The sequence below is a fragment of the Kogia breviceps genome, chromosome 1 (assembly GCF_026419965.1).
Source record: "Kogia breviceps isolate mKogBre1 chromosome 1, mKogBre1 haplotype 1, whole genome shotgun sequence".
NCBI classification, from domain to species: Eukaryota; Metazoa; Chordata; class Mammalia; order Artiodactyla; family Physeteridae; genus Kogia; species Kogia breviceps.
The window spans coordinates 21,523,911-21,538,604 of NC_081310.1; the positions used below are offsets into that span (position 1 = coordinate 21,523,911).

At 35.1% G+C, this 14,694-nt stretch overlaps 1 protein-coding gene across 2 annotated transcripts in view; it reads right to left on the minus strand.

Moving 5' to 3' along the window:
* The window catches only part of WDR26 (WD repeat domain 26), a 42,833-nt gene that overhangs the window by 25,385 nt on the left and 2,754 nt on the right, over positions 1-14,694 (minus strand). The window contains exons 2-6 of one of the 2 annotated variants that reach the window (XM_059069420.2): positions 14,360-14,459; positions 14,155-14,259; positions 8,424-8,560; positions 5,947-6,044; positions 4,066-4,222 (exon numbers count right to left, since the gene is read on the minus strand). In XM_059069420.2, coding sequence (XP_058925403.1) covers positions 4,066-4,222; positions 5,947-6,044; positions 8,424-8,560; positions 14,155-14,259; positions 14,360-14,459 — 597 coding nt within the window. The remainder of the gene's footprint in view (positions 1-4,065; positions 4,223-5,946; positions 6,045-8,423; positions 8,561-14,154; positions 14,260-14,359; positions 14,460-14,694) is intronic. The other variant, XM_059069427.2, reaches the window with a different exon arrangement.

Here is a 14,694-nt window from a genome sequence, read left to right on the forward strand (position 1 = left end):
TTTTTTTTCCCCCAACCAATCTATAATTTAAAAACATATTCTGTCAATTCACCAGCCTGATCAGCAATATGTATTTAAAAGTAAATTAAATGAACATTCTTTATCTGGCACACATGGTAATGTACCTTAGCAGTTGGCTACTTCGAGACTGCTTTAAACTTTTAGACTGTCTAACTATAAATTGCTTTAATATTAAAATATTAGTCTATATCTGAACTGAAACATAGTTAATTCCAATTTACATTTATTAAGCACCTACTAGATGCCAAGGACTGCGCTACATGCTTTACATACAGTAGTGTTAATTCTCAAAACTGCCTTGGCAAGGCAAGTAGTAGCCCCATTTTCAGGAGGCTCAAGGAGAGCAAGTAACTTAACAGATATCAAACTGATAAATAACTGAACTAGGATTTAAACCTATAGCTGACTCCAGGGTCAGTTTTCTTTCCAAATATCATTTTTCAAATCATATTTTTCAAGACACTGCTGGATAAAATTTCAATCAAGTACTTCTATATCAAAAATGATTTTTCCCCCTCCTATGGGTAATAGTCAATATTTATTCAGTGAGAAACACTATATATCTAGGCATAAAACACACAATAATTCAAATGGCTAACGATCATGAATAAAGATATATCTAAAATCAGAGTAGCAAAATGTCCTTAAGGAAGGAATGATTCATAATCAAAATTATAGGGTGCAAGGCAACCAGATTATTGACAGTCAGTTGTATCTGAATGTCAAGGTGGTATTTAAATTGTCATTATTTTATTATTACTTAAATAATCTTTTAAAAAGACTAACAACCTCTAGTTTATTAAAAGGCTAATTTTAGAGTATATAAAGTGATAGAGTTTACATGTCTTTGTTTTCAAGTAAATTTAAAATTTTAAGATTTGTTAAAAATATCAGTACCTTCCCAAATCAAACTGAAAAAAAGGAGCATTTTAATCAAGCTCAACCTTAACATTTTATAAATCTTAACACTCTATACATATTTTATGATCCTTTACAAAAAATAATACCTATAAGCAGCTATCTGGGAAAACATTCTTCCACTGTTTGCTGGTGGAAAAAACCCCACAGAATTATTTAACAAGAAAATTCCTGTCCCTTACTGATCAAATTTCACCAAAAATATGTATGCATGAATTGTGAAAAATATAAATAATATACAATCTAATGAAATTTCTTCAGTGCTGATCAAGATTTTAAAAAGTTACAGTTCACATTTTCATAATCAATTCTTTATTCTCCAGAGATTAAAGAAGGCCGGAATTTAGATTTAAATGCTAAGATTTAATGCTGAAAATACAGTTTTCTAGTTTCAGTGCTAAAATGTAGTTTCTAAAAGGGAGTAAAACAAACAATAAAAAATATCAACTTTTATTTTGAAGACTTTCAGATGAGTGAGGAACACCAGCAATTACATAAAATTTAGGTTCTATTTTCCCAGTTCAGCAATAAAGGGCACAACTCACTCTAAAGACTATACACACTGACTTAGTTAGTGCCTGACACCTATCTTCCCACTTAGTGTCTCCCCAGAGTGAAAAGTCAAGGCTGACTCCTTGGAGAAACTGGGTAGATGGAAGCCTTTCACTGAGAGAGGGAATTCAATAGGAAAAACAGACTTTGCAGGGATCAGTGAGAGCGGAGGGAAATTCTTGTTTGAGATGTTGCACTTACGGTACTTGAGTAATATCCACACTGTTGTATTAAGGTCTAAGGCTTAGGAGATAGTTCTGTAGCTCTAGCCCAGACCTAGGGGTCATTAGAATCATGTAAGTATAACCTCAACAGGAAGAGTAGGGTGAGAAAAGAAACATAGTTCTGGAACACAAACTTATTAAAGGGACAGGGAAAGAGGAGGAGCCTGGGGAGTAGCCAGGAGTAAAACCGAGTCTGGAAGGTTTTGGAAGTCAAAGGAAAAGCTTCAAGGCAAAGCAGTCAGATGCTATAGAAATGCTAAGATGTAGGCTGGAAAGTAGCCATTGGATTTAATAAAGATGTTGTTCTTTACCAACATCAGGAACAGTTCTGGTGTTGTGTTGGCTGCATAAACCCTAATACTACAGAAATCTGAAGGGTGAAGAAGTAGTAAGAAAGGCAACTATTTTAAGAAGTTAGCTCTACGGAGGGGGGAGGGGGGCGTGGGCAGTAATAACCAGGAAGAGCACAGAATCAAAGTTTTGTTTTGTTTTTAGAAGATTATAGGGAAGACCTTCCAATCATCAATGGTTATTTCCGAGGAGCAAGAACTCTTTCATTCTTATGTAAAACTTCAGAGTGCTTTCTATGCAGGTTAGGAGTTTAACCCTGATCTGAGGGTTGGAAAAACTCAGACTAAATACTGTCCATCATTTACTTTCACAAGTACTAGTATAGAAATTAAAGCACTTGAGAAAAATGTAGGTCATGTGCTCATAACATTGCAGTTTCCAAACAGGAAGGCAAGCTCTCAACTTACTGACACCTCCTGGACCATGAAGTCTACCATATATACCTTTCAATGTATTCCACCAGCAATAAATTCATGAACCAAAAAAAATTCGGGTTCACAATCGCCTTAATTTTTTTTTTTTTTTTTTTGCAGTACGCAGGCCTCTCACTGTTGTGGCCGCTCCCGTTGTGGAGCACAGGCTCCGGACGCGCAGGCTCGGCGGCCATGGCTCACGGGCCCAGTTGCTCTGCGGCACGTGGGATCTTCCCGGACTGGGGCACAAACCCGTGTCCCCTGCATCGGCAAGCGAACTCTCAACCACTGCGCCACCAGGGAAGCCCAATCGCCTTAATTTTAACACTTATCTCAAATTCCCTAAAGGAGTTATAAAATATGAAACCAGATAGCCTTTTAATCTATTATCTCCGCCTACCTCTATTCAACTTAAATGAAGACTTAAAAATTCTCATAAGCAAATCAGAGAACAATATTAAAGAATAACAATGGATAAAGGAAAAAAGATCTCTAATGACTTTCTTTAAGTGCACCAAGTAATTATCCAATACTTTAAGATAACTTAGACTTAAGTAATTTATGGCCAATAGTTCAATTATTACTGTTTTTTAAATTGCAATGGGGGAGGGTGAAATGAGAATTCAACTACATTTGAAAGTAGTTTATGCCCAAGTAAAAGATGATCTTAAATCTTAGTGCATATATGCACACATATATGAGTTCTACGGTTATTCAGAAATTCCTTGTTTTTCCAAAGCTCTCATACTTATACACTTTTTTTCTTCCTATGCATGTTATTTTCAGTAGTTCTCGGAGGACAGTTGACAAAAGAAACTGAGCATGTGCACTGCAGCTGTTATGTCTTGTTCACCAGACCCAAACAATTTTCTTCCTGGAGTTTGAAAGATTTCACAATTTGCTTTTCAGTATCTTAGAAATTAAAGCTCTGCTGAAATTTTGGAGATCATTGTTCAAACAGTAGGGACTTTTTTACTCAAAACACTCCTAACATCAAAAGTGAAGCCCGAATTCTTCAAAGTTAAATTATGTAGATGGGTAGGTATGATAAAACCCAAGCCAGAAAGTTAATACCTGTTGCTCTTAACATTTCTAGTTGAAAGGTCACTTTCAACTAAAAAGCAGAACTTTCATTATGAAAAAAGTATTTCCATGATCTTTACGAGCAGAAAATAATTTGGGCCATAGTTAAAACAGTCATAATGTCCAGGAAAAAAAGAAAATCACTAAGTGATCTCTGGCATCCAAGGACAGTAAACATTTCAGTCACTGGTATTCTTATACAATATCACTTACAAATCCTTAAAAAAATGGCCAGATACAGAAAATGACCAACCAAACCCACAGGCAAATAAAGGCAAAACAGGCTTTCCAGCTTCAGTTCTCAAGGACTGGTTTCCTATATAAACATATACAAATTTCTCGTAATTGTCAACTTCAAGAGTTCTAGCTGTACTTGTGAATGCTAAAGCAAACGTGAATTGTTTTATGGTGACATGATAAAACTCTAAAAAAACATTTTAATAAAGTTCATAAGTGAGACCATAAAAGGTTAGCCCTTAGAATGTAAGAAGTTTTTCTCTTACCTACTACAAACATGATCTATAAGCAGAGACACAGAATCTAAATTATTATCAAGTTTCGTATTGTGATATAGGCACCGATCCCTTTGTAGTTCCACTGCCTGCCGCAGGAGAGTCTGTAAACGCCGTGGAGGAAGCATCACTGATGGTGGTAAATAGGCTTTAATAGAAGATATTTTTAAAAAGAGAAATTAAAATTAAAATTAAAAAAACAAAACAGTTTACTTTTATTTAGGACATCTGACTCATCTTCTGCTGTACCTACCCTTACTGTAATAATATCATGTCCTTTAAATAGAGCAATTCTGGGCAATATAACATGTAAGCTTCATGAATATCTGTCAGCACCTACAGCTAGGTTGCCACTAGAATGGAATACACTTGGGCAGGAGGGCTTTAATTTGCATGTGGATTCCCTAGAACAACAACAAAACCCACCAACAACAACAACTCGGCAAAGAATAAAGGGCAGTGATGACGAAAAGAAAATCTAGAGATAACTGTGTCCCAGAGGGAGATGAACCATCACTACAAATATAGGAAAAATACCCACTTAATAAAGAGTGGGCCAAAATGTTGGAACAAGTCAAGTTCCAGGTCCCATCAAATTGCTTCTAATGCCAAGGATACTGTGAAAATTCAGGGAATATAACTGGAGTTTTGATTATAGATACCAATCTATTCCAATCCTTCACGGCTAACACCTCCACAACCACATGGTCTTCTGATTCTTAGGATCTCCCCTCCCACCTCAACATGAAAACACAGAATATGGTCTAACCAGAGAGGGAAAGAGGGTCTTTTATTATAAAGATGTGGCAAAAATGAAACCTGTACTCTAATTTGGAAGTTATATAAAATATCTGGAGGGAGGGTAAAACCTTTTACCTAAAGAAGTCTGTGCCTTACTGTTGAAATCAACAAACACAGGCACAGCTCGGAGATACTGTGGGCTCAGTTCTAGACCACCGCAATAAAGGGAACATCACAACAAAGCAAGTTACAAAAATTTTTTTTGGTCTCCCAGTGCATATAAAAGCTGTGTTTACACTACATTGTAGTGTGTTAAGTGTGCAACAGCATTATGTCTAAAAAAAAAAGTACAAGCCTTAATTAAAAAATACTTTATTGCTAAAAAATGCTAACCATCATTTGACAACTCAGGGTTGCCACAAACCTTTAATTTGTAAAAACTGCAGTTATCTGCGAAGCACAATAAAGTGAAGAGCAATAAAACGAGGTCTCCCTCTATCTAAAACACTTGTGGCTTAAAAGCTGTGGTTTACATGTTTTTTACTCTAACCACAGCACTTCTCCCCCAAACAGAATCTTAAGCAGAGCATCACTACATAAAAGAAATGAAAGGAGACTTGCTCTGGGACCAGCATCCTGTCACTGCCTCCTGAAGTTAGCTTCTTAGACTCCATGGCAGAATTTGAAGTCTCTGGTTTAAAGGGTCTCTTACACTGACATATATACACTACCAAATGTAAACTAGACAGCTAATGGGAAGCAGCCATGCGCATAGCACAGGGAGATCAGCTCAGTGCTTTGTGACCACCTAGAGGTGTGGGATAGGGAGGATGGGAGGCAGATACAAGAGAGAGGGGATATGGAGATAGAAGTATATGTATAGCTGATTCACTTTGTTATAAAGCAGAAACTAACATAACAATGTAAAGCAATTATACTCCAATAAAGATGTTCAAAAAAAAAAAAAAGACTTATCAAAAATAAATAAATAAAGGGCCTCTTAATGGATTCCCCCTCACTCCTCTTACATAACCACTTGAGAAGAGTATGTCTAGACACAAGTCTTCCTAACTGATTCGTAATATCATTTCTAAAAGAAAATACAGAAACATCAAAAATTAAGACTCTTACTCTGAAGTTTGTCCAACAGTTTGGATCGTGAAGCTGTTCCTTTGCCTTCCCATTCCGCTTTTGCACGTAGGTCTTCTGCATGGCTACACATCAGATACCTAAAAATATGACAAGAGTAAGCACCAAATATCAAACTCTTTTCTCTGGATTAAACAATTGAAAAATACGAATTATACTTTGGATATCTAGTTCTTACTAAGAAATATAAATCAAGAAGAAATTTCTACAGTGGACCCAATTCATTAATACAACCTGGCACCTGAATATAGCAATAATAGAATGGTAGATAATATTATTGTTATGCTATCTATTAACAGAATGCCTCCTTATATTTACTGTTATGTATCATTATACATATGTAGCTCTTATTGGGTGCCAGGCTCTGTTCTTAACTAAGCACTCAACATATATTAGTTCGTTTCATGTTCATAACAATCCTGTATGAAGTAAACACTATTATTCAATTTTATAAATGAGGAAACCAAGACACAGAAAGCTTAAGTAACTGGCTTAGGGTTAAGCAGCAAAGTAGAAAATGAACCCAGGCATTGTAGCTGCAGAACTTTCTCTTAACCAGTATGCTAACCTAACTGCTCCTCAATAAACAAAACGAAACTAAAAAAAAAAAAAAAACCACAAAACACCAAACCAACCCTTCAAAGATATTCATACTCAGTTAACTAAACAAAAACAATATACCTTCAAAAGTTTTTCATAAATGCCACTCAAGAAATGGTATAATTGGATAATCATCCTTGTGTCATCTTGTGAAAGGCACTGAGATCCCAAAGCAGAACATCTGGGAACTGTTTTATTACTCACTATATGTGCCGAAGGAGGCACAAATGCTAAATTCATGGATTCTGGACAATACATGAGGGCCCCCTGCTGGAAGTGTGACCCTGACCTGGTTCTGGCTCTTCTCAGAAGAATAGGCTTTAAAAGTAAAAGAAGTGAAAGAATTATTCAAACCTGGAGATTAGACCTGGCAAGTCACTCTCCTGCTATTTCGCCTGGTACTCTAGTCTCAGACAATCTGTTCTTCTCATTTGTAACAAGGGTATTAAGTAGGGTAGTGAGGATTAAATAAGACGGAGTATATGAAGTACTTGGTCTACTACCTGGTATATAGGTAGAGCTTGATAAATGATCATGTAAGTATCAGAAACCTCTCAGTTAACTTGAATATCACCACCTCCTTTTCTTAATTGCATATTGCATTTAGCATATTACATTTAGCATCTAAATAATTTAATAGCCTCTTACCCAACAGCAGAACTACTTGTTCTCTTGCTATTTACTAAATAAACAGTGCCTTAGCTGATGAGAACTTAATTTTTAATATATAAGTAATTACACTCACAAAACCCTACAAAAGAAGTTGGACAATGCAAAAATTTGGCTTCTAAAATAACTTTTGGGGAGTTATTATGAATTTTACGAAAAATTGTTTACTTTTAGAATTTTGCAAAAGTTACCCATGGTTGCTCTGCTCCCTTCTGAAAATACACAGTACACCCTAAGGTTTCAAACGCGTGTCTGTTTATGGGAACTCATGTGGCATAACTCAAAGGACACTGGACTAAGAGGAAGAAACCATGTCAATTCGACATCTTGTCATCTCTGGGCCATTTCCTTATGTGAACAATACTTGTCACAGTTAAAAGATAAAAATGCAAGGATGAGGCTTAAGTGTTTTGTTGGAAGAAGTGGGTAGAAGGTCTCACCATTTCCTGAGATGAGGAAAACGAGAGGAGGAGCAGGTTTTTGCGGGTTGGGTGGGTGGAGGGACAATGGGAATTAAGCAGCTTTGTTCTCAACACGTAACTCTGAGATACCTTTTAGACACATCCAAATGGAGACTGTCAAGTAGGCTATCAAGTATATACACTGGGAGTTCAGATGAGAGGGTAAGTTTAAGAGCCACTGGCATGTAGATGGTATGTGAAGGCATAGTATAGAATGAGATCACCTAGGAAGCATGTGTTGACAGAGAAGAGAGGGAGGTTCAAAACCAAGGCTTTGGGCACTCTTAACATTTAAGGGATCGACTCGAGGATAAAATGAGATTGTGTCTATGAAACGCTTAGCAAGGGCCTGGTACATGACAAGTATATGTTTAAAAAAAAATGTCTGTATGCATCAACACTAGAAACTTTATTGCTTATTTTTTTAAAATAGAAGATTATGCCACAGGGCTTTTATAGAAGATCATGAAATGGCATTTCACAGTTAATACATATTTCCTCTCCCTTCACCCACTTAAGCATCTCTCTATTCCAATGTGGAAAGTTTCCTAGGATGACAAAAATAGTTTGTACACACATAAGTGAAATTACCCAGACAAATATTACCCAAGAATTTAGCAATACTCACATCTTGGGAAAATATTATTAAAAGAAATGCAACTTTGGAATGGTAACCTTGATAAAAATAGCTCCTTCCTCAACCTGGAGCTAAGAACTGAGCTTTCTTACCCACTAAGAACATGAATGCGCTCTGTATTGTATTTCAGTGGCGTCAATTCACAGCGTAGAACTTGAAGTGCCTCCAGGACCTTGCCATCCTCCAGGTATTCCAGGTACTTCTGCTGCAGCAGCAAAAACTTCATCCTCTGACATGACAGAAAGCAGCAGTCAGGGGAAAAAAGTTGATGGAAGTTTCAGAAAATGTTTGTGCCTAAACAGAACAGTAGAAACCATTCTACTATGCCCTTTAAAAATAATTTTTATAAAGCTTTAAAAAGACTCAAAATATTTTGATTTAATAGGGTCACAGCAGATTAAATGTGACCCTATTGCTCCATTTCACATATTAATAAAAGTCTGCTTTGAACAAATAATCTCCAATTAGAAAAGATCATTAGTGACCAAGGCATCAACACAGGAGAAAATTAATTCTGTCCTCAAAACATTCACCTAGAATTTTACTTCTTGTGTGAAAAGTTAGAACTATTCCAAGTATTCTAAATTTGCTTTTTAAAAAGTCTGACTTCTATAATGGCTGTTGGGGTGTTTCATGCAACAAGTTTTAAAAAAACAGGAGAAAAACCAGTTAATGGAGGAATTACTTAAAAGCCACAATGTGAAAGAAGGACTAAGTAGACCAGAAAGCACAACTGGAGCCACTGGGTCCAAGTCACAAAGTGTCATATTTTGGCTTATCAAAGTTAAGAAGAGCTGTCCAGCAACTGGATTAGAGGCTGGTGTGCAAAGTACTAAGTTTCCTATGACTGAAGCGGACAAGCATGAGCTTGATGGACTCACTGTCTCTAGGTGGCAATAAAGGGATGGATACCATAGAAGGTTGAACAATCGAAGGATGAACTCAAAGGTCTTTGTGTATTGGTAACTATCTGATCACTGATGCATTTCACTATGAAGCACAATTATTATCAACTCTTTTCCCCCAAAAGGACAAACCATTTCCAGCTTACTGTGAAGCCCTTTCACATTTAGTTTTTTTCTGAAATGTGTTTAGCTTTAATACTTTTAATGTTCCTTTACTCTGTTACTTTAACTTTTGACTTGAAAGTGATCATCACAATTTTAGCAGCTTTTTGCTAGACAAAGGAGCTTTTACAATGTTAAGCTTGCAATTTCTTTTAAACCTTAAACCTAATTAAAGACCACTGCTTGGAGGACTCATTTATCAAATCTGCTACTTGTGGCACTTGAGCAAGTCAACTGGTGCAGGTAGAAAATTTAGAAGACAGGAAATGTTAGTCATACTTAGAGATTCCAAGGAACATAGAGGTAAAGATTTCAAATCCATTTAAAAGAAAACCCCAAATGACAGCCTTTTCTTCTTCATTAAGATGCTTACTTTAAAAGACATTAAAAATAAACTGCTGTCAAAAATGGTGTGGAGAAATTATCGCTTATTCACAAAATTAAGAGTATAACGAATTTCTCTGTAAGATTTTCTTTTAGGGAGTATTGGGAAGGCAGGCATAACCTACAGCTTATAAAAATGGCGTCTAGAGAAAGTAAACCAAACAAACCCCCCCATGTAAGTCAGGCATACATTTAAATACACCTTTTACAAGATACATTGCTTATGTTTGGTAATAATCTAATTTTAAATCAATAGCTAAAGAACAACAGAAAAAATTTCAAACTATGAGGTAAGCTCCTATAACTCTAGAAAAATTACACTTAACCAAATTTTACACATAAAGTTAGATTTACTAATGAATGTTTCAGAAATAGGTTACCGAGATGCCCTGAAAACACATTACTGCACATGTAACCTAACGTTAACCTCTAGATGTCAAATAAAAAAATACTTTAAAGTCCATCAGGTGACAAAAACCAAAAACAAAAGACTAAATAGAACAAAATCTAAAAATCAAATATTCAAAATTATGGATATTCTCACCATTTTATCTTCTGAAAAAACTTCAACTCTTTATGAAATGAAGAGTTCATATACTTCCATTTATCAATATAATGTTAAGAGTTTCACTTTACCTAGGATTTTTGAATCAAACTTGAGTATCATTTAGTTGCAGAATTTTTTTGTTTAAGTGCCATTGGCAGCATGTGTATTTAATTTCTTCACTGAGTTTTCTTAATAATTGGGAATCTGGGGGGAAATTTTGTCTGTTTTTATTCAGGACAAGTCTTAACTTTGGGGGTATCAATCATTAAGTCCTATGCACGCCCCCTTCCCCATTCCAACGTGTGTAGGGACAGTGCCCCAGTTGCTATTTCCTATTTTCCCCTTACTTTCCCATCAAGATCCTACTAGAACATGTTACTCTCTTTCTATGGAGCAGAGGCAGGGCAGGAGAGAAGAGGAAGGCAAGAGTAAAACTTTGAGAGAAGCCAATATACACACATATTTCTGTATATACAGGGAATGCTATAAAAGCAGTGCAAGAACATTTCCCTACGAGTCATTTTATCCAGATTAAGACAAAGAATACCCTCAAACAGATACCAATTCCTGGTAGTGTGCATGGCAACTAATAAGCTACTGGCCAAGAACAGCCAGAGATTTGGTTGAGAAACTGTTTATGCTAAAAATCAGTTCAATTCAAGTATTTGACACATATGATAAAGATGGAGAAAGTAAAGCTATATTTTACTTCCCAAAATTTAAAGCACAAAAATGTAAATACAGTTTCAAGAAAATGAACATCTGTTACAAAAGATGTTAATTATATACTGAAAAAATTTAAAGAATCAGGCAAAACTGAAGTTTGCTGAGGTGGGGACAGGGCTTTACTATGGTTTTTTTTAAAAGATTTTTTAAAAGCTTCTTAAATGAAGAAAAAAAAAGAAAACAGGTTGAGATAATAAACTCTCCTTTGTATCCTTCCCCACTCCTAACCAGACCTCTGTAAGAGATTATTCCTGATTTCTGATAATTTTTCAGCATCTTTTGGCCTAGCAGTAATTTCTTCTCTTCTACTATCTGATAAAAACTTGAAATTGGTAAGTGACTAGGTAGGATAGTTTGAAAGATAGTGCACATGGTAAATCCTGCTGTTGTCCCCCATCACCCTACCCAATATTTGGATTTACTGTTTCCTCCCATATAATTATACTGAACTCAGTGTGAAGCTCTGAAACTCAGAAGTTATGATACACAGGAAGTCTGGTTATCAAGGGCAGTTAGCTCCTAGCTAACTTAGCTAGTGGTTCTGACTAACTCTGAGATAAGGTTATAACCAAGTTATATCAATTAAATCATGACTCAGAGGAAAGTGGAAATGAATTACATTTATAAACCATGGCTTTCAAAACTCCTCCCTATTTCGCTTTAAAATATACTAGTAAATTTTTGTAGATCAAGTTAATATTTGAACACTTTTGTTAAGCATATTTCTATTCTATTAAAATAAGAATCAAACATTTTTAGACATATAAAAGTTTTCTGTTATTGATCTCAAATACCCACCCAAATTCCCCAGACATGGCTAAGAATATCTGAACCCAAACTAAAATATGTTGATTTATAAGCTCAGCTTCCAGAAAACTCCAGAAAAAATTCTGCTATTCCTAGTATCATTTGACTAGAAACCATTTAAAAATATGGGGGTTGAAGGTGGGGAAGTGGATTGGGTCAATAGAAACATTCAGGTTTAAAAAAGAAAATACAATTTTAGTCTAGACTAAGTTATCAAATGTGTCTGGGCACACAATTAAAATAATTATGCGAAACAAAACCAAATAGTTGCCTTCTAAGGTATTATTACAAATTTATGCTTACATTAGATTATCTTCTGGAGATGGAGTGGGGGAGAGGAGTAAATCTAAACACAATTAGGTGAAAAAATGCTGACCTGAATCTTTAAAAGCAATTGATTCATTAATGTTTAAAGTGAGATAAAGTTAGAACCCCTTTCTGTGTATAAATACCTAAACAGTTTGATGGTGTGAGGCTCAGCCAGAGATTTAATCTTCATCTCTTATTAGATCCTAGAATGTTCTACAGACTGAACAGGCTGTACAAAGAAAGGATTCCTCCTTATTATCTACAACTACCTCTATTCAGTTTACATGTTGCTTCTAATGACGATTTCTAATGAGATAGTTATAATCTAAATCCAATACAGAAGTTTCAAATTACTATAAACAAGAAAAAAAGTGTGCCTAATTAATAATTTTTACTGCTAAATTACAGATATAATTTGGATGAAGCTTAAGAAAGGATAATGATCCTCCAAGAAATCACACACTTATTTTAAAATAGTCCATGGGCAAGTTCTCTACTGTCACCATATAAGCAGTGTTAACTTGTCCAGTGGGAAAGGAAACCCAATTCTTATTTTGGCCTTGTAATTGTCTTATATTAGGGTCACCTTCCATTCTGTCAGGGCTAACAATTTACGAAAAACTGCCCAATAAAAATTTACTTAGGCATTTTTTTTTTTTTTTTTTTTTTTAAAACCCAAACATATGGATTGGGGAAAATTTGCAATCCTTTTCAATATAGATGTTTAACTTCTGTGTTTTCATTTTAAAAATTTATCATGGAGCTGATTATTCCATGAGTTATTATTGAATCAGATGCCTGATAATAAGTTAAAAATTTTAGTATTTAAAAAAATACTTAAAAAAAAAAAAACCCACGAAACACTAGAGCGTCAATTTAACTGAATCCGTATTTGTTCATATTGGTTGCTCCTTTAATTCACCTGAAGTCCATTCTCTAGGATATTTTTGTAAACAATTATATTAAGAATTTGAAAACTCTTGTAATTAAGATTTTTTTTTAAACCCCAAAACAGAAACAGGAGAGTCTATTAGGTCTATAGACAAAGGCAGAAAGATTAATGTTTGACCCAATTAAAAAAAAAATCAAAATGTAACAGGTATTTACTAATATTTAACAAACAGCTGATTTCCCTACTTCACTTCCTATTTGCCTTCTTTCCCTCCCCCACCAGACAGGAAACTGCTTTTGACAACAAATGAATCAGCTAGAAGTTAAAAAGCCAGCAGCCAGCAGCTGATTCTTCATGGTTTCCAATCACAAGGACTTAGGAAAAACTCATCCCCTCCTCTCCCTCACCAACATCTACTGAAGAATTAAAGCCTATTAGTATAAAAGATTCATTAAGATTTATGAAAGAGGCTAACAGATTAAACTACTAAACTGATCTTGTCAGGATATAAGGCCAGTAAGCAGAGCCCAATGATCAAATTTGCATACTAAACCTCCACCAGAGTGTTATCTATTATACAAACTTGGACCCTGTCAATTCACACAACTGGCATGCAAGAATGGAAAACGGTGAGCACACCAATGGAGTTGGTTTGAATTAACTACAATTCCCCAAGATTTGTTTTAAAAAAAGATAACTAATGTGTCAGCTACTTAAGGCTATATGTATATACACCCAAACATGTTTTCTTTACCAGCACATTCAGTATTTTAAATAATAAAAGTATAATTTATTTATTCCTGATTCTATAAATATTAAACTCCTATTAATAGTACCAAAAGCATAAAGATTTTTCAACATAATTTAGCAAAAGCTTAATTTATAAACTCAAAGATTCAAAGGACACATTTACTAAACATGATTTTAAAAATATAAAACTCAAACTGTAAAACATCAACACTCATCCTAGTTTACAAGTTTAATTATTTGAAAATCAAGGCCTTATCTTTTATAAGAGGCAGAAGCCTAGAGTTATCAATAACCTACTAAAATAAGCATAAATGTGAAACTAAGAACAAAAGTGTATTTACCACAATTATTCCCAACAACGTTTGAGAGATTTCAAGTGCGCCTCTTACCACAATAGCATGAGGAGAATGCACTAAAGGCTTTAGTTCATTCAGGTCATTTTCTGCCTGCAAAAATTGGTATAAGAGAAAAACAGAAATGTCACAAAATGCACATCAAATATACAATTTTAGCAGCAGTTACACAGCTCTATACGCCCTACTTTACCTTATCCCAGTCTCCTTCCATGACATGATTTCGGAATTTGGTAGCAGAAGGATGTTCTAAACGACATCCTGACTCTTGCATGAGGAGATCAACAGTCTGGCTGCAGGAGAGATACAGTGTAAAAAAGACCTGACCAACTTTAGGGTTTACTCTTCCAAATAAACTACTGTCTATGAAAACAGTTGCAAAAGTTCTTAAGCTATCCTCATGATGAAGGAAAAAGAAATAAATAGCTTTGATGTGCTTGGCTAAACAATCTTGATTTTTAAACTGTCACCTAGGTTTACATCTAGTCAAGTCAAAAACGTTCTTGAAACCAGAATCAAAATAAATTC